The sequence below is a fragment of the Musca autumnalis genome, unplaced genomic scaffold (genome assembly GCF_047663935.1).
Source record: "Musca autumnalis isolate F117 unplaced genomic scaffold, ASM4766393v1 scaffold_1, whole genome shotgun sequence".
In the NCBI taxonomy this organism is placed as follows: Eukaryota; Metazoa; Arthropoda; class Insecta; order Diptera; family Muscidae; genus Musca; species Musca autumnalis.
Window position 1 is genome coordinate 152,849,933 of NW_027411644.1, and position 19,147 is coordinate 152,869,079.

The following is a 19,147-nucleotide window of genomic DNA, read 5'->3' on the forward strand; positions in this document are numbered from 1 at the left end:
CAGGGAACATGGACGATAATAAATCCTAAACAGCATCAATGGGCGAAAAAATCCGACAAAGTCCGTAAGAGAAAAGAAGGTTACCGACAAAATCTGTTGATAAATTTAAAATCCTCTTCGGTTGGCAATGAACCGAAGAAGTGTTGTAGAAAATACCTATTTTTGAAATGTCAAGCATGAAGTCCGTCAAAAGTTGTCATTAAAACTCATTACGACGGGCCAGCAACGCGGACGGGGGTCTCCTAGTAAAAAAAAATGCACAGAGGTGTTGGATGCAATTTTCGCTATTTAAAATCAATGTTTATCAATGCAATCATTTCCTTGAAATTGTTTTTTATTAAACAACGATAAATTACAAAAATGTTTGGTCTTATTTGGTAGTGGGATTCGAATAATTACTATTTTATTCAAAAATTTTCACTCAGAAATCCCAATATATTACTGAAAATAATCTTTGGAGCGACACGAAATAACCAATATATTTTTATTTCATAGTACTTTTTCAAAAAAAAAATCTAAGTGGTTTGTGCGTGACCTTTGTGCATATTTACATTCATTTATTCTCGCTACAGGCAATCATTTTTGAGACAAAAAGTCGAAAAGTCATAACCCTAATGTACATGGCTTATTTAGGCGATATCTCTAGAATGGTAATTCCTGGGAAAAGTCACAAAGATCATTTTTGTTGCGATTTTTTTTATCAAAAACTTTGATCTTATTTTGGGAATCAGTCCCTATTGGAACCCTCTGGGAGTTTGTTTCGGTCAAATCAGATACTCATTTCGTAAGTTTTCGTGTCCATAAATCAATTTAATTGGTATTGAGCGGATTATTTTACAGCTTTTGGTCCATTATCTCAGAAAGTGTGAACATTGATGGTATTAATTCCATTTCACTACCGAATTGGATGTATGTTTGTGTTTTCAGAGGCTAAAAAATATTTCTAATTGGTTGTAATTTGAGATTTTGTCTTTCCGAAGGCTCAAAAATATTTCTACCAAACATTTTTATACAGGTCCTCGTTTTGAAATTTGGTATTTAGTTTTCTTTGGGACTACAAAACTTTCCCCCAGAAATTTGTTAGTGTAGGTCCACGTTCCCCTATTGAATGCCTTCCGATTTTCGTTATTTTCAAGGTTTTAGCCACATTATCTGACCGAAATTGCTAACATTTTGTATTTAGTCTTCATTGGTGGCATGAAGCACTTCTACATGGAATTGTCTGTATAGATCTTCGTTCTTATATAGCCCCCATAGAACCGTATCGCCAGCTTTTATTTTTAAGGCTTTAGCCGCATTATCCTACAGAAGTTCGTAAAGTTCGGTATATAGTCTACGTTGGGGATATACAACATTCCTGCAGGGTATTGTGTATATCATTGCACTTTTTTGTAGCCCCCATAAAAGAGGTACACCCTATTTTTGGCATTTTGAAGCTTTTAGTCACATTTATAATTTTTATACCCTCCACCCGAAGATGCGGGGTATATTATATTAGTCATTCTTTTTGCAACACCATTAATTTTTTGTCAGAGAATCTAAAAAGAATACATTCTGGATCACCATACAATTCTAAGTCGATTAAATAATATCCGACCGTCTGTCTGTAGTTTTAAGAAGCTCTATGTTATCATTTGTAGTAGTCCTAAGATGATTTAGTATTTTGGTACTGCTCCATATAACGGTACCGTCGCACAGTGGCCAATTTTACGAAAAACCTGGCCATAACTCTACAAATTAATAGATTTAGACCTATCCTTGGGTTCTTATGTTTTTCGGGTCGCTGGTTTCTTCTTTCACATTGTTTAACCCTCAGATGGTCATTAAAGAGGTATTTTTGATCCCTTCTCCTATAAAATGTGATCGTATCAGATTACAATATTCTTCAAATCAATACTATAGGTCCCAGAATACACCAAAACTCTATATCTTACCTAACCTCCAGAAATGTGCAAAATTAAAAACGCATTTTGGTGTACTTGGTGTGAGTTTTGGAAAAATTGTCATACAAAGCATCATTCTAAAAGAATGGCGTCAAAGACAAAACTGTTCTCCGCTAAATGTAACTAAAGTCACCAAAGAAGTGAAATCTCTATCTGCAACAATTTTGCCAAAAAAAAAAAAAAAAAAAAAAAAAAAAAAAAAAAAAAACAAGAAACTAAAATAGGGGCACAAGCTTCTACCATTTCTACAGTTTTGTAAATATTACTTGGATTACTTGGAATCCTTGCACATTAGGTATATGGTGTCTTTGGCAACTTTACTGACAAGAATACGAGGAATATTTTTTCCCTTTTTCCACAAATCTTTAAAATCTCCTATAAAATGTGATCGTATCAGATCAAATTATTCTAGAAACTTCTTCGCCATAAAAGTTTACTATAGATCTTAGAATACATCAAAACTCTAAATTATACCCAAACGCCAGGAAGTTACCCTATACTATGTTCTGACATTCTGAATTAAAGAAAACCTGTACATATCTGTAAGACAAAATATCACATAAAAACGAAAAGTGCAAATATGTGCAGGATGTTGCGATGGAAATTGGTAAAAAGCTCTTCCTTTTTTATGAAATGAGAAGGTACACACCCCAACTCGATCTTACTCACAACTATTTTCATCATTTATTGTGAAAATTGACCTTGAAAAAAATCAACAAGTACGGACATCAATTATTTAAAAACGCGCACTTCATTGGCGACACTGAACATTTTAAATTCGTTTCAAATACCTTGCATTATAATTACAAACAAAAAAATATTTAAAAGCCGTCCTTTATTAATATTTTAATAAACAACTTAAATATTGAGAAAAATAATTTCCAAATAGGGTCACTTTCACTTGCTTTTATATCCACTTACTAAACAAGAAACGTATATTCATAACTACACGCAGTGGGATCCTATAAACAAAATTTGAAATTATTTAGTGTAAATTGATAAAAATTTTTTAATTTTTGCCCAGGTTTTTCGGAAATTTGGCCATTGTACGTCGGTTGGTTTTTTAAGGTGTTGAGATTTTAAAAACATTTACTTATTGAATTAGCTGTAAATTCACATTGAAAGTTCCCAATGGTCAAAAACACCACGAACAATTGTTAACATACACAGGTTCGCATATTAATATATTCCCCACATCCCGATTTTTCCTATTTTGAGGATTTTTTTACATACATAGCTGTAATTCGGCGTTTAAGGTTCCAAGAGGTCAGAAAACTTTTTTTTAGAAAAATTGGTATAACCTCCCCAGCAAAATGTTCAATGCCAAAGATGCCATTCAATCATAGGTGCAAGTGATCTGGCATGTCATCTTTTTATCATCTTCATCGATGGACCCCGAAAGATGCTATTCTTTTTTGGATCCAAAGCATGTCATTTACACCAATGCTTTGATATGTCATTTTCACCAATGCTTTGGCATGTCATTTCCACCAATGCTTTGGCATGTCATTTTCACCAACACTTTGCAATGACATTATCATTATGATGACAGTTTTAACAACGTTGGTTGTGATTTCGAGTCTCCGACAACATCAAGGCTATTGTAAATAATTAATCTTATAGATTTAGAAAAATGTGTATAAATAAAAACAAAAAATTCATTTTTTATTGGATCGATGAAATGGGTTCAAATGCTGATGAAAAGATCGGATCTTTTACGACTTCCTTTGCATGAGTTCAAATGCTGAAGAAAGGATCGGATCTTTCACGACTTCCTTTGCATTGGTTCAAATGCTGATGAAAAGATCCGATCTTTCACGACTTCGTTGGAACCAATGCAAAAGATGCCATGAAATCACGTCATCGCATGGAACCCCTTCCTTAAAATTTTGCTGGGTACATATCACACTACCTTGCAATTTTAGCTACTTTGTTAACTTTAGCTATATTTTCCGATGAAAATACCACTAATTTGCATTTAGGGTTGCTAATGGTTAAACACTTATCCACAAAATTGTAGGCATATGTACGTCCACATATAACGGTTCCTCCCTACCGATGTTGCTGTAATTTCGAACAGCGTGTTCTTAGATTAGGTAAGGTAAACGATTCCGCCCGATATGAAGTTTTTTTTTTAATATTTTTAAACTGAAGTGGCTGTATTTGGTATACACCAAATGAGTTGAAAACCTCCCTACAAACCTCCCTACCCTACAATATAGGTTCATATTATGTTATATACTCAATTTACAGAAATCAGGAAGTAACGTAACATAATATTTCGGGTTTAAAATGGGAATTAAACCTTGTTTAAAAGAAAGTGATATTCTTCAGTTAGCACATTCCCATTCGTAATTGATGGGAAACTATTTTTTTTTTTTTCATTTAATTCAATACAACTCGTGATGGAGGGTATAAACAGTTCGGCTCGTCCGAGCTTAACGTCGTTCTTACTTGTTTTTAACTTTTGTAGGGAGGTGCCAGAAGGAGTAGACCTATATGGACAGCTTTGGCATGGTTGGTGAAGATATTAGGATGTAAAAAAATGTGTACCCAATCGCTTACTCAGTTCGAAGGTATCGTGCGCATCCGCCAGAAAAACAGATATACGGACAGTGCTAAATCGACTCCGAATTGTGTGAAACTGATTTTGTCTAAACATATAGGCGATCTAAATTATTATTTCGATGAGGCAGATTTTTATCGTATCAAAGTGTATATACCCTCTTTAGACTATAAGCTGCAATGCGGCGAAATTTTTGCACTTTAGAGCGAGAGGCACGCGAATGAGTGGACCGATGTCCATTATCGAACTATATCTAAGATTCACTGAAATATTACGAAAGCAAAGTTTGGACCAACACAATATTCACTTCAAAAGTTGTCGTGCGCACCAGCCACTATACAAGGTGGTCGTAGGGTTTTTACAGCTTTGGGACCATTTTCTCTGGAAGCATGGACTGATACCTGAAAAAAATGTACCGCCATCATGGGTACTGTAATTACAAGTTGTCAAAGCAAGTTAGTAACTGCACTTTTCTAAAATATGCGAAATAGTCCATATTCGAACTTTATCTATGTCTGGAAGAAATATTACGATGTGCAAAGTATGGACCAAATCGGCCGCTAATTGCGCACCACTTTAGCGAAAAGTTTAGAATTTTTGTGAGAAAGGTGCCCGAAGGAGTGGATAGTTCATATTCGAACTTAAACTAAGATTGGACAAAATATTACGAAAGCCAAAGACGCTTAGCAATTTCAATTTATGAAATTTTTATTTTAAAAGTGTATATTTCTGCTTCTCTTAGACGTATTCGAAAAAAATATATTCAAATTGTAAATATGATCAAAGAAGACCTGCAGAATCAAGAAGGTTGTGGTTTGTGGTCAAATATAAAGAAAGAGGTGTCAAGCTATCATATAACTTTTACTGTAATCTCCTTTACTTTCTCATTACGTAAGACAAAATATAATTGGATTTACTATAACCTACACCAATACATAGGGAGGGAGAATTATAAGTTGGTTTTAGCCCAAAAGTTTGTAAAAAATCGAACAAATCTGTGGTTTTCTTGGAAAACGACATAAGTCTAAAAATCAAAATTTTCAGTAGAGCGAAATCAGTATTATTTTGTAATATTTGCTGTTTGTAGATGATTTTGTTTTGGTTTTTTGTTACATATTCATAGAGCATCCCAGAAACAAACATTGGGAACAAAAGCATTTTCAATTTTTTATATACACTTGTGTTGTTTTTCGGTGAAATTTATTTTACAAAGTATTACCCAATCTTCATAGAAATAAAAAAACATTTGATAAAAAAAAATAATTAAAAATTTGTATATTAAAAATGTTATCAGTTTTTGTAGGCGATTGTCAAATAATGATCGAAGACGAAAATAAACTAAAACAAAATCAAAATATTCTTCATATCAATGTTATTTAGAAATAGTAAATTATTCATTATAGACACATATATAATACACTTTTAGAATTTGATGAATTTGTTTTTATTTATTCATTTTGTTGTACTGCGATTACATCACAAGTATGAACTTTAGTAATTCAATGGATGATCAGCATGTTCTCCCTATTTTGGGCCATGGATCTCTTTTTTCATAAAAATTACGCAACGAGACTTGTGTTAGGAAGTAAACTACATAAAAACAGAAAAGTTATGTAAAATAGCATGCAAAAGAACAAATTTAGTTTTACATCGTTTTCACTTGAAAGAGAATCAATAAATAGTTTATTTTTATCCAAAATGACCTAAGTCGTCTTGCGTCTTTTTATGAAAGTGTTTGGGATTTATTGCTGCTTGTGTCCACATAATAATTTTATTATGAAAATTATTTTGTAGAAAGGCCCACTTACGTAGGTTTGCCAAAAAATATAACAGTAACGGAACATTTTTTTTTTTCAAAAAAGGAAAAGTGACAAGAAAAGCTCTCAAAAAGTACAACTATGTGGCATTAATAACTCAAAATTTACATAAGACGACTTATGTTGTTTTTTTGAAAACACAGAAATATATACCAAAATGAATGTCCCGACGAGCTGGGAATCCCTCCGTCTGTCCATCTAAACCTTGTAGTCACGCTTTTAATGGTTAATGGGAGTCCCATAGAGCAAGAAGCCTATTGGTTTTAGTTATGGTCCAGTACTATTCAGTGGTCGGAATGGGTAAAAAAACTTATTTATAGAAAAATTCAACGTTTTATTCTTATACGAATATCTCTTCTTCTAGTTGGTGTATTCCAAAAGCAAAGCCTGCCAATGAAAGACGGGAATATCATCTTTACGGATATATCAGTCGCTAATCTAACCCAATTTTTAATTTTTGGAATTTGAATTGTAATGGCGAATATCACCTTTGGTTGGGAACTTTCCAAAAGCAAAGCCTTATAATGGTGCAAAGTAGGTTGGCGTAGGTAGTCAAACAACGGACATATCGCAAAAAGTTTGCTTGAAATGTAATGGTTGGGCGTATTTCAACAAAAGTGACAATATTAAAGAAGACATTCTGAGCTTTAAATTGATCTCTATTGGGTTACCAAAAGTGATCAAATAAATTTCCAATTTGTGGAATTTTTTTGGTATTTGGTTTACCAACCTCGCTATGTATGCCCACTTTTGATGATATTTGAAAAATGTCACTAAATTCGTACTAGAAATTATATTGAAGTGGGTTCAGATTTAGATATTGTTTCCATATCAGGCAAAAACCAAAAATGTTTTACAATCGATGAATCCGAGTTTCACCCTTTCAGAACTCGCGAACTGTTAACATATTCTATATAGTATAACTGACATATTTTAAAATGAAGTGTTTTAGGAGGGATCCCATAATGTCGACCATTAAAATTAATTTTGGGGAAGCTGTGTTGGAATCAATGTAGAAAAATGGGTCAAAATGGGTTGAAGCCAACAAGTTTTTTTATGCTCCCTTCCGATTTCTGGAATAACCTTACATTTTATAGAACTATGCCAAAAGAAAGAATCACGGAATATTCCATGGGAAACATTGATATATCCACTGCATCCACCTAAAATTGATGCTGACATTTTGAAGCCGGAATTTCGGGGTTTTTGGATTTTTTTTTAATAATCCGGACGCGCAACACGATAATATTCCATACTCATAATAATAATGTATATCTCAGTGTGCTCCTCACAGTATCCTAGTAATTGGAGTATAAAGGTCAAAATTTGATGCGTGAATTTTCTTAAAAAACCTATGTTTTGCGCGTAAAATTTACAAGTGTCATTTAATTTCCTTTGAACTCCGCTTGAATTTAGTTTTTTTTTCCGCGACGAATCCATCCACTAAAACCGCGGATATAGATACCTTGAAAATAGAAAAATCAGCAAAAATATATTTTGACAAATCCGCGTACTAAACCGCGATTTTCTTTAACAATTTTTACATAAATGAAATCTTTTATACGCGATTATAATATTTGTGAAAACACGTGTCATAAATAACAGAGATACGCGAGTAATGTGGAAATTTTACGCACAATAGAATGTGGAGGCACATCCGCGGTTGTTAAAGAATCTACTTGAAATAGATGTATATTGACGTATTTTTGATGGGCGCTAATGAAACCGAATGCGCATCAAAATCGTATGCACATTGCGCGACTTTTACCCACTTTAAGGTTTTTTGCATCCTGCGATGCAACTGACGGCACTCTTTGGCCGCTGAATGAAACATCGAAATATGTATAAATATTGAAAGCGAGTGATTCGCTGTATCCAAAAACGGATGCGCATCAGCTGATTTTAACTATTTCGCAATTAATAGGCTTTTTAATTTTCACATTTTTTGAATGATTGTAATTTCAATATTACTCTTAATTTTCTATTCTTATAAGTTATCACAGTAAGCAACTAAGCTTTCGCGATAGTAAACCATATTTCTTGAAGATGTTTTAGCAGTTCAAACTAATTATTGTATGGGATTTCAGCGAAATAGTTGAAAAACTCCCAAATATTTTTTTTTCTAGTTTTTCGAATCAAACCAAAAAATATATTTGCAACAATAGTTTCCAACAATAAGTTTTGCTCTTTTGTTGTTGCTATTTATGTACCCAATCTCTATAAATATGGTTTCATATTTTTCTACGCATTGTCAAGATTTTGTAGATATTTTTAATTTATTTTTAGAGGTTTGTAGGGACTCTGGGACAGGATAATTTGGATTTGATTAAAGACTTTTTATTATTTGTTGTTTTTTCGCGAAAATAAAAATAAATTTAGTACATATTTAAAAATCTACGAATAGATAAGGAATGCTGTTAACGATTTATGCATAAATTTTCTCATAACAACAAATAAGAAATTTTTAAATATTTTTTTTTCTTTTTTGAGTATAAAAACCGCTATAACATTTTAAACTAGAATTTGTTCCCTAACCCCTATACCAAAAATGTGCTCGCAAAATTTTTTTTTCCATTTTTTTCAAATAGAATTGCAAAGGAATTTTGGTTTTTACAATATATTTTCATACGATTTGATATTTATTTACATATTTAGAAATCAACCAACTGAAAACCAACTTTTATTTTCATTTATTTACTACTTTATTTCACTATTTCATTTCAGACCCATACAACCACTTTAGGCGAACAGGAAATTCAAAATGCTGTCGAAGCAGCGGCAGTAATTTTCAAGAAGGTGGTACTTCAACGACGCCAGGAAAAGAAAGCAGCTGAAGAAGGTGAGTTTGTTAAACATTAGTTAAAGTGTATTTCATGTCGGGGGCAATACTAACCTTGATCTGTGAATTTTATTTTGACTTTATATTATTTCTGTTTCCGTGTTTAAAATTTTCTTAAATTTGAATTAACATATTAATAATAGGTGATGGTTTATAAATGGGAAGGGACATTAAAGTAATACTGTAAATAACATTTTATTACTTGTATTAAACGTAAAAAGTATATTCATTGAAATTAATAAAGTAATATGTAATTGTAAAACCTACATACCGTCACCATAAATGCCCGAAGACGTAACCGACATGAAAATCGAAATTCGTTTTTTGACGTAATCTGATACATAAAGCTAAAATACATGCTCTGGCAAAATTTCAAGCTTCTACGTTCAAAAACAACGATCATATTCAAGAAATGGAATTTCGGAAAATGGGATAATATTGCAGATTTTGTTGTAATGGAGGATCTCAAAACTAAGCCCTTCAGCGGTTTTGGCTTCACTACTTATTCCCCTTCGTATATGATCGATAATATTCCATATACTCGCCTTCATAAGATTAATATTCCATAAAACAGTTTTTAATTTTATAACGTTTTTTGCTTCTCCTGTAAAATTTTGCTTTTGTGGGTTACGTCTTCGGGCATTTATGGTGACGATACATATGAATAGTATTTGTAATGATACATTTCGGTCAGTAAATGTTGCATACTTTTAGGATTAACACTAACCCTACTGTGGTACTTCGTCATATTTCTTTTTAATATTTCTTAACAAATTTTTGCCATTAACTTTCTGAAAATAATACATTTGTCTCACATTGACATGACTGGTTAATTGTTTGCAAAAGTTAAATGCTAACGGCAACACAATCTCTTGCAATATTTAATTTATGTAACAAACTGATGCAATTACCCAAAACCTCCTTTATGTGGTTGACGCATCATTTGAAATGCTACAGCTCCAAACTTTCGCCACACTTTTTAAGAAGGACCATTTAATATAATTGACTGATATAATGTGGTTAATTAATTAGCATTATTCTTGTCTACAATACTCGGTGTAAATGTCGATTTCCAAATTTCTCAGCTAACATACATGCACCCAAGTTACATGCGAAAAGTTAATGAATTAGTAAACAACAACAGAAGCTTAAGTGAACACTGCCGATACCAGAAAAGGCAATTTCTTAGAAATCCTTCACTGTGACTACTTTCAGATTTTAAGATTCGTATCAAGAACACTACTTGGGAGAAGCATGAAAGAAGGAAGGAAGAAGTAAATTTGCATTATAAAACAACAAAATCTGAGTTACAAGATTAAAGGATTTACATGGTTAGGTACTTTGTGTACGGTTCGTAATCTCATTCGATCTTATTAACAGTGCCTGTGTATGTGTGGGTGCGCATCTTTGAGGTTAATGAATAATTTACCTGTACAACAAAGTAATAAATTAATGTTTTCTTTTGATATTTGTGTGTGAACACTTTATTCATTATTCAGCTAATGTGAAAATGTTATCTGAAGCTGATACCTGGTTGTTGCTATCCTTTTACTTGAGTAATTGGAATTTCACAAATTATTTAAACGACTTAGTAAATATTTACCTGTGAAAGGTGTTTAGCACAATCTTACTTACAGAGACCAAAGAGACTAAAATGCTTAAAATTACTATTTGGAAAAAGCAATTGAAAACGGAAAACGATAAATAGACAGATAATTCAAATCGTATTTTGCGGAACCACCTCGAAAGGTTTTCTATAGAATGAAGACATTTAAAACTAGAAGATAAAAGAAACCTTTACATAGAAGGCCTCTAAATATATGGATGGAAAAACTACTTCGTCAAAGAATCTTCTATACATAGAAAACACCTTCGAAGCATTTCTACTGATAGAACACCACTTCAAAGGATATGCATATGTCTGGGACTATGTCGCCGTGGTTGCTTTAAACCAGGGATGCGCTTTTTTGCAATGACAGTATACTCAGCGATCCCACTGAGATGTCTTTGCATCTGATTTTCTCCCTCACGTACACGGTACGTGAACAAAAACAAACGATAAACATGATTTGGTTTTTGCTTTGTTCACTCATAAGTTGCAGTTTCTACGTGACATCCCTAAATATTTCTTTCTTTCTTTAGGTAAACTTTGCTTTTGCCTAGGCATGTAATACAGGACGAATTGAAGGTTCTCGATAGACTAGTCTTGATTTCGGGTAAATAGTTGTGACATTCCTAATGTAAGCTGAGAGGAAAATACTTTTTATAGACCTTTAGAATTTTGGAAGTGAATGGCTTAGATTCTCCGCTTTCGAGTTATTGGTCACGATAAATTCCCTGCATAGAGCAGGAATAGTTAGAAAGTATAATTGGGGTCATAATTTGTAGACCACTTTTTTGTAACACCAACAACTTTAGTGAATGATGATGAAATTATTGTATAGAAAGTTTAGCTACATTTTCCGATCAAAAGTTAAAAATTTTAGTGCGCGCCATAACTCTCAAAGGGAGTTACCGATTCTGTACATTGCACATCGTAATATTTCTACCAGACATAGATCAGTAGTGGGATTCTGAAATGCATTTTTGGTTACCGACAAAAGTCTGTCAAATTAAAACGCAAAATTATGAAAGTTGGCAACACTCTTACTATCGGTAGGACTTAGCGACAACTTTATTTTGGTTGCTAACTTAGCGACAAGTTTCGGGTTTTACCGAAATAATAAGTATTTTATTTGAAAATTTTGCCTATTAGGGCGAAGATTATTTTAATATTAATTTTAATTATTTTCTAGTTGGAGTCGAGCTCATCAGACATATCGGCTGTGGAGTAACTTCTCTGTCATCAAACTTTTTCTATTTCAAATGCAATTTGTTTTTTTTTTATTTTACCGATTTTTGTCGGAAGTGAATCCCATCACTGATTAGAGTATGAACTATATCTCTCCACTCCTCCCACACAAAATTGGAAAAAGTGCAGTTTAAGACCTGCTTTTGAATATTTTGCAACAAGTTGTACTTGGATTCCCAATTACGACGCTTTAAGTTTTTTAGAGGCAAGTCCATACTTCTTGAAAAAAGGAAAGCTTTTAAACCCGCAAACGGCCACCATGTGTAGCGCGCACGACTGGTGCGTACCACAACTTTCGAACCGAATGCTGCGTTGTCCCAAACGTTGAATATCGTAATATTTCCGTGAATCTAAGATAAAGTTCGAAGATGGTGTTTATCGGAACACTTCTTCTGGTACCTTCCCCACAAAAGATCAGAAATATTCGCTAAAATGGTACGCGCGATATCTCTTAATCGTAGCAAGAGATTTGATGCAAACTTCATAAAAGTTTATTTAATGGAAGACCTTAATTCGAGTATCCCTTGGGAAATTTTTACCGAAGGTTCTTCTTGTGGTCCTGTTTACGTAAATATTATGTTTTTCGTGAGTAAGTCAATGTTTACTGATATAATGGACCCAAAGCTACGCATCACTTTTGTGTTTTAAACAAAATACATATTTTTGTTGGCAAGTTTCTACGTCTAAAAAGGTCAAAGAATTCTGAAAACAAGATACATAACACGGTGCTCTTGAATCAAATTTAAATGGAAGGTGCTTACACCTGGGAAGTTTTTGCTGAAACTACAATGTTCATAGATGAGAAAAATCAAAAAACAAAAAAAATCGCCGGAGCGCTTTTTAAATAAATCGCGATTCAAGTTGACATTTTTAGGGGTTGTTTAGGTTTTCGCGATTGTGCTTGGAAACCGCAAGTCCTATCACAATGAGAATAATGAAAATGTTGTAGCTATCAAAATTCTCTACAAGATTGACCTTAATGATATTTTCGTAGGTTTTAAAAATTTTGATGTATAGAAGTTGAAATTGGGACAATTCAAATTCAATTCAATTCTGTATCGTCTCCTTATAAAACAGTGTTATGACTGAAATTTCCCAACTTTAACTTATATATCTAAAAAGTGGTACAACCTAGGAAAAATTACATAAGCCAGTCTTGTAGAGAATTTTCACAGCTATAAGATTTTCTCAGGTCCCATGCCGATAAGACTTGCCGTATTCAAGCAAAATCGCGAAACCCTAACAAAAAAACCTAAAAATGTAAACTGAGCTTCTTTATCTCAAAAATGGTACAGCCTGAGAACAAATCATAAACGTCAATCCTGTAGAGAATTTTCACAGCTACAACGTTTTCTTTAGCTCCATTTCGATTGGACTTGCTGTTTCCAAGCAAAATCGTGAAAACCTAAAAAACACCTAAAAATGTGAATTTTGATGGCGATTTATTTAAAAATCCCTACAGCTTGTTTTTGAATTTTTCTCATCTATGAACATTGCTGTTCCAGAATTCACAAAAACTTCCCCTGTGCAAGCGGTTTTCATTAAAAGTTAGTTAAGGCGCACCCTTCATGACATTGTTTTATAAGGGGGCGATACAGTCAGTGCATTGTCCCAATTTGAACTTCAATATCTCAAAAATAGTAAAACCTACGATAATACCGTAAAGGCCAATCTTGTAGAGAATTTTCATAGCTATATTATTTTCTTCAGTCTCATTTTGATAGGGCTTGCGTTTTCTAAGCAAAATCGTGAAAACCTAAACAACCCCTAAAAATGTCAACTTGAATCGCGATTTATTTAAAAAGCGCTCCGGAGATTTTTTTAGTTTTATGATTTTTCTCATCTATGAACATTGTAGTTTCAGAATTCGCAAAAACTGCCCAGGTGTAAGCACCTTCCATTTAAATTTGATTCAAGAGCATCGTGATAAATAATTATATTTTTGAAAAGGATTTTGGTTGTGTAACCTATTTTTAATTCAATTCACACATGCTGAGGGCATTTCTTTGTCGGCAAACAGACTGATATTTTTTTACTTGTTATACATACATTTCACCATAATATGGAGGGTGCAATTACACCCTTAGACTTTAGCCTACGAGGGTATATATGTGGTTTTCAAACAAAACAACATAAGTCGACTTATGCAAATTTTGAGTTATTGGTATCACGTAGTTATACTTTTTGAGGGCTTTCCATATCGCTATACCATTTTTGAAAAAAATGTTACTAATTTATTTATTTTTCGGTAAAACATAAGTGCCATTTCCGTATGTTCGTCCGTCTGTCTTTGTAATTTGATATAGAAGTTTATATATCCTAGGATATGAGTCCACGTGTTCATATAGTCCCCATAGAACGGTACCTCCCCATTGTCAGTATTTTGAATGTTGTGGCCTCAATTTGTCATCATATAACCCCCATAGAACGGTTCCTCCGGAGTTTTGGTGGTTTGGCGTTTTCAACCATCTTACCAAAGTGGCTGAAATTTTATATTAAGTCTTCTTTGGGGATAAAAAACCTTAGGGGTGTCATTGTGTGAATACATGCTTTTTTAATTAGTCGAATAGTGTGTGTGTGTGGAGAAAGAAACGTTTACTATACTGCAAGCAAAAACGATCGCGGAAGTGGCTTAGGCGTGTCGCCCATGGCGATGAATTCAGTCGGCGCTATATCGCGGAAGTCGGTTTGACGTCTTGGAAGTCAATCCAGGGACATTTCTTGGAGATCATTTCCGCGAAAGTTCTTGGAATTAAAAAAAGTATTTTTTTCATTTTTTTATTTATATTTTTATCTTTTTAACTACGCTCTTTTAGCGAATTTATTCTTTAGAATTTCCGCCTACATTAATTTTGTCATTTTAAAAATGTGATGTAGTTTTGTTGCCTGACTTGGTAATCATAATAATGCTATAGAAATTGTTTGTGTAATTCACCAACGATCTTCCTTGGCGTGTCTCCGGAGTGACGTCTTAGGCGAGGGAGTGAGAAACTCATTTCCAAATGCTGGCAGGATAAGAGCCCATGGGCGCTTTCTTAGAGATAGCTGGGTTTATTTGCATATGCTGGTTTTATTTACCATTGTAGTTGGGCGTTTTTATACCAGAAAGTTAAATTAGATAGCATATTTTTAGGCGGAAAAAATGAAGAAATTGGGATAAAATTGTTCTTGGTTTATACACGTTAGGAATCAAAATTGAATTAATAAGTGTTAGATTGGAGTTTTTTTTCTACTACCTCCTTACAAATGCCCAAATGGATGACTTCTTTTTGAAATACTATGATACTACCCAGCAAAATTTAAAGGATGATGATGATTTCATGGCATCTTTTGCATTGGCTCAAACGAATTCGTGAAAGATCCGATCTTTTTATCAGCATTTGAACCCATGCAAAGGAAGACGTGAAAGATCCAATCTTTTCATCAGCATTTGAACCCATTCCATCGATCCAATAGAGATGAATTTTGTGTTTTTATCTATACACATTTTTCTAAATATATAAGATTAATAATTTACAATAGGCTTGATGTTGTCGGAGACTCGAAATCACAACCAACGTTGTTAAAACTCTCGTCGTAATGATAATGTCATTGCAAAGGGTTGGTGAAAATGACATGCCAAAGCATTGGTGGAAATGACATGCTTTGGATCCAAAAATGAATAGCATCTTTTGGGGTCCACGCTCATATAAAATTCATCGATGAAGACGCTAAAAATATGACATGCCAGATCACTTGCACCCATGATTGAATGGCATCGAACATTTTGCTGGGTAATTATGGATCTGTGTCAGAACTTGTAAGAATTTATTTTATTGCCAGCTTTTAAATTGTTTGCAAAAACTTTTTCTTTAAGAGAAAATAAACTATGTAGTGCTGAATAGTGTAGTAAAGTGTAGTTAGTGTAGTAAAAACTGATATCCAGAGAAACTAAAACGATCAACAAATCATTAATGTCCACAAAATAACAGTTTTTATGAAATGTTGAATATTTACTCATCTCCCTCCATATGCATTATTTGACAAAGAACTTCTGCACTTACATTCATTAAATGTCTCACATTCCAAAAAAATATTAGTATGCATAAATATGTACATACATATGTACATTAGGGATATAACTTTTTGCACTTTTTTGCAAATATCAAAAATACCACCACATAGCCGTGTAGAGCATGAAAAACTATTATGAAATACGGTGTCAATTTTTCTCTACCGCGAAAAAAGTTTCCGCACCAAATGCATTGAAGTTCTGTAATGCATTTTTTAATTTTATCTGTCATAACAACATATATGCTTTTCATTAAAATTTTTATTTTTTTGTAATCTAATTTAAAATCATTATCAAAGCGTTCTGGACCAATTTGTTCTAAAATCGCGCCATTTCGGACCATATTAGGATTTTTTGACACTATTGCAATTTTTGGTTTTTCTTTATAAACTCGCGAATTTTATGTTTATATTTTTTTAACCTATCGGACAAGAGAATATGGAGTCATTTGCAACTAATTCGCGAAAGTTACAGGCTGTTTTTGTTGACTTTGCCTGTGAGAATTGAATTTTTTTCTATAAATATTTATTCAAACAAAACAAATTTAAAATTATAAGTAGAAAAAATATCAAAAGGGTTTTAGTAATTGCGGTCGAAGCTGAAACTTTTTTCACCGAATCGATCTTAGAAACGCGTTTTCATTATTAGGACAAAATTCCCCACATGGTACTGGTGTTGTATTCTTGTAGAAAACAAATACGATTCTCACAAGCAAAGTCAACAAAAACAGCCTGTAACTTTCGCGAATTCGTTGCAAATGACCCCATATTCTCTTGTCCGATAGGTTAAAAAAATATAAACATAAAATTCACGAATTTATAAAGAAAAACCAAAAATTGCAATAGTGTCAAAAAATCCTAATATGGTCCGAAATGGCGCGATTTGAGAACAAATTGGTCCAGAACGCTTTGATAATGATTTTAAATTAGATTACAAAAAAATAAAAAATTTAATTAAAAGCAAATATGTTGTCATAACAGCTAAAATTAAAAAATGCATTACTGAACTTCAATGCATTCGGTGCGGAAACTTTTTTCGCGATAGAGAAAAATTGACACCGTGTTTCATAATAGTTTTCCATGCTCTACACGGCTATGTGGTGGTATTTTTTTGGTTATAGCCCTAATGTACATATGTATGTATATTTCAAATGTGTGTTATGCCATTACGAAACAATTACCCAAAGAGATTCATTACGAACTGTGCAAAGTTCAAAATTTCTATTTGACTTGCATGTTACATACCACAAAAAAAAAATATCTCACATTACAAACCCCACTCACACAAATCACAAATAGAACAATTCCTTAAAAGATGTTGAATGTTTTGTCAGGACTTTCCATTCCCTTGTTCTAAGCAGTATCTCACATGGTTATATGTAGAAAAGTAATATTCAATTTGTCATTCAAAAGAAGAAAAATGTGCCAAACACAACAACAAGGACATAGAATTCAATCCTAACACAAATAAACATTTGATACTTACTTTTGTCGACAAACTATAAATTGAGCAAATATTTGTTGAACACTCAAAAATCACTGTTGTAACCACAAAACTCATAGCCCAAAGCATATTTGGACATTTGGCTGATTGAAGATGACATGGGAATATTCATTCAATTTTACAATATTTCATAAGAGATTATTGTGATATTGACATATGTATGTACATACATATTTGATATAATAGGATATATGAAATCAAGTTTCAAGCAGGAACAAAATTTAATTCATCAACTTTGTAATACTATATTTTCATATCTATGTAAGTTATACAAACTTAACTTCAATACTGATTTGTTCTCTATGCAAACAGAAATCATTTGTGGCCATAAAATTTTAAATTTTCAATCGCCATAAAAATAATCTCGAATATCATTGTCATTAAAAATGCAAGCGATACCTAATATTATATATTTATTTCCTTTTCATTTCAAACATGATGAACATTTTAAGGACCAATGATATTGTTGTTGTACAAGAATACACACACACACTTAGTGTGTGAATTGTGAAACCTTTATGGATGGCATGGACATAAAATTTCCAACATTTGAGCCATTTACCACAGGCTATTCCAACCATATACGCAGGTTGAACAAATGTGTAAACAATGCCAACAACAACGACCACATCATGAAAAACAAATATTTGTTGTAAATTCAGAGATTCCCCTTTGTGCACCGACGACCGACTCTTGTAAGTCCTTTATGACATGTAAAGGCATTAAAAGGTTTGCACGTTTTTTTTTTAATTTTTCAAAATTTATGACTCTGAACGTGTTTCTGGTGAAATCTGAAATGGTTTTTCATTTCCCAAACAGTTAAACAGTAAGGGGATATTATTCAGAATTTCAACAGGTTAATTTTAGTGTACAATATGGCAATACAAATACACTTATAGAAATTATGAAGGCGTTTTTGCAATACACTTTTATATGTTCCCACAACATCCCCAAAGGGATAAAGGAGATTTCTCTCATATTAATAAATACACGTCGATTCATATTGGCTCAATAAAAATTAGGTACCATAGATTTTATCGGCTGGTCCGAACGGCGTGTCTTACGACACCACTTTACGGAGAAGTTTTTCATAGCTGAAATACTCTGAATGAGTCCAAACGGCGCATTGTGGGCGAAACACCTAATCTACGCAAACCTTTTTTAGACAATTTTGAGTAGATGTTGCCCTCTCCGACATTATCAAACCGAAATGGATGACATTTTGAGGTATAAAACATTTCACAAGAAAATTATCAATATAGGTTGAAATTTTCATATGGCCCCCATGGAAGGGTACATTCGGATTTTCCTTATTTTGAAAGTTGTGACCTCAATATCCAAACGAAATGGATGAAAAATGTCATTTAGTCTTCTATGGGGACTTTCTCCCAGTCTTTTGTCAGTATACGTCAACGTTTTGATATAGACCCCGGTTTATGGCTGTATTTACCTCAACTTGGCCGTGCGGTATACATTCAATACCATCTTCTGAGATTGGATCTGTGTTGTGGTATCTTCGTCGTCTTCGCTAGTATTGGATACCAACAGTTTGGCAAAATGTTATTTCCATACTGTAT

The 19,147-nt window shown here is 33.1% G+C and overlaps 1 protein-coding gene across 6 annotated transcripts in view; it reads left to right on the forward strand.

The window, feature by feature from the left end:
• The window catches only part of btsz (bitesize), a 373,400-nt gene that overhangs the window by 298,167 nt on the left and 56,086 nt on the right, over positions 1 to 19,147 (forward strand). For all 6 annotated transcript variants that reach the window (XM_073958504.1, XM_073958505.1, XM_073958509.1 and 3 more), the window contains one exon: positions 9,051 to 9,165. In XM_073958504.1, coding sequence (XP_073814605.1) covers positions 9,051 to 9,165 — 115 coding nt within the window. The remainder of the gene's footprint in view (positions 1 to 9,050; positions 9,166 to 19,147) is intronic.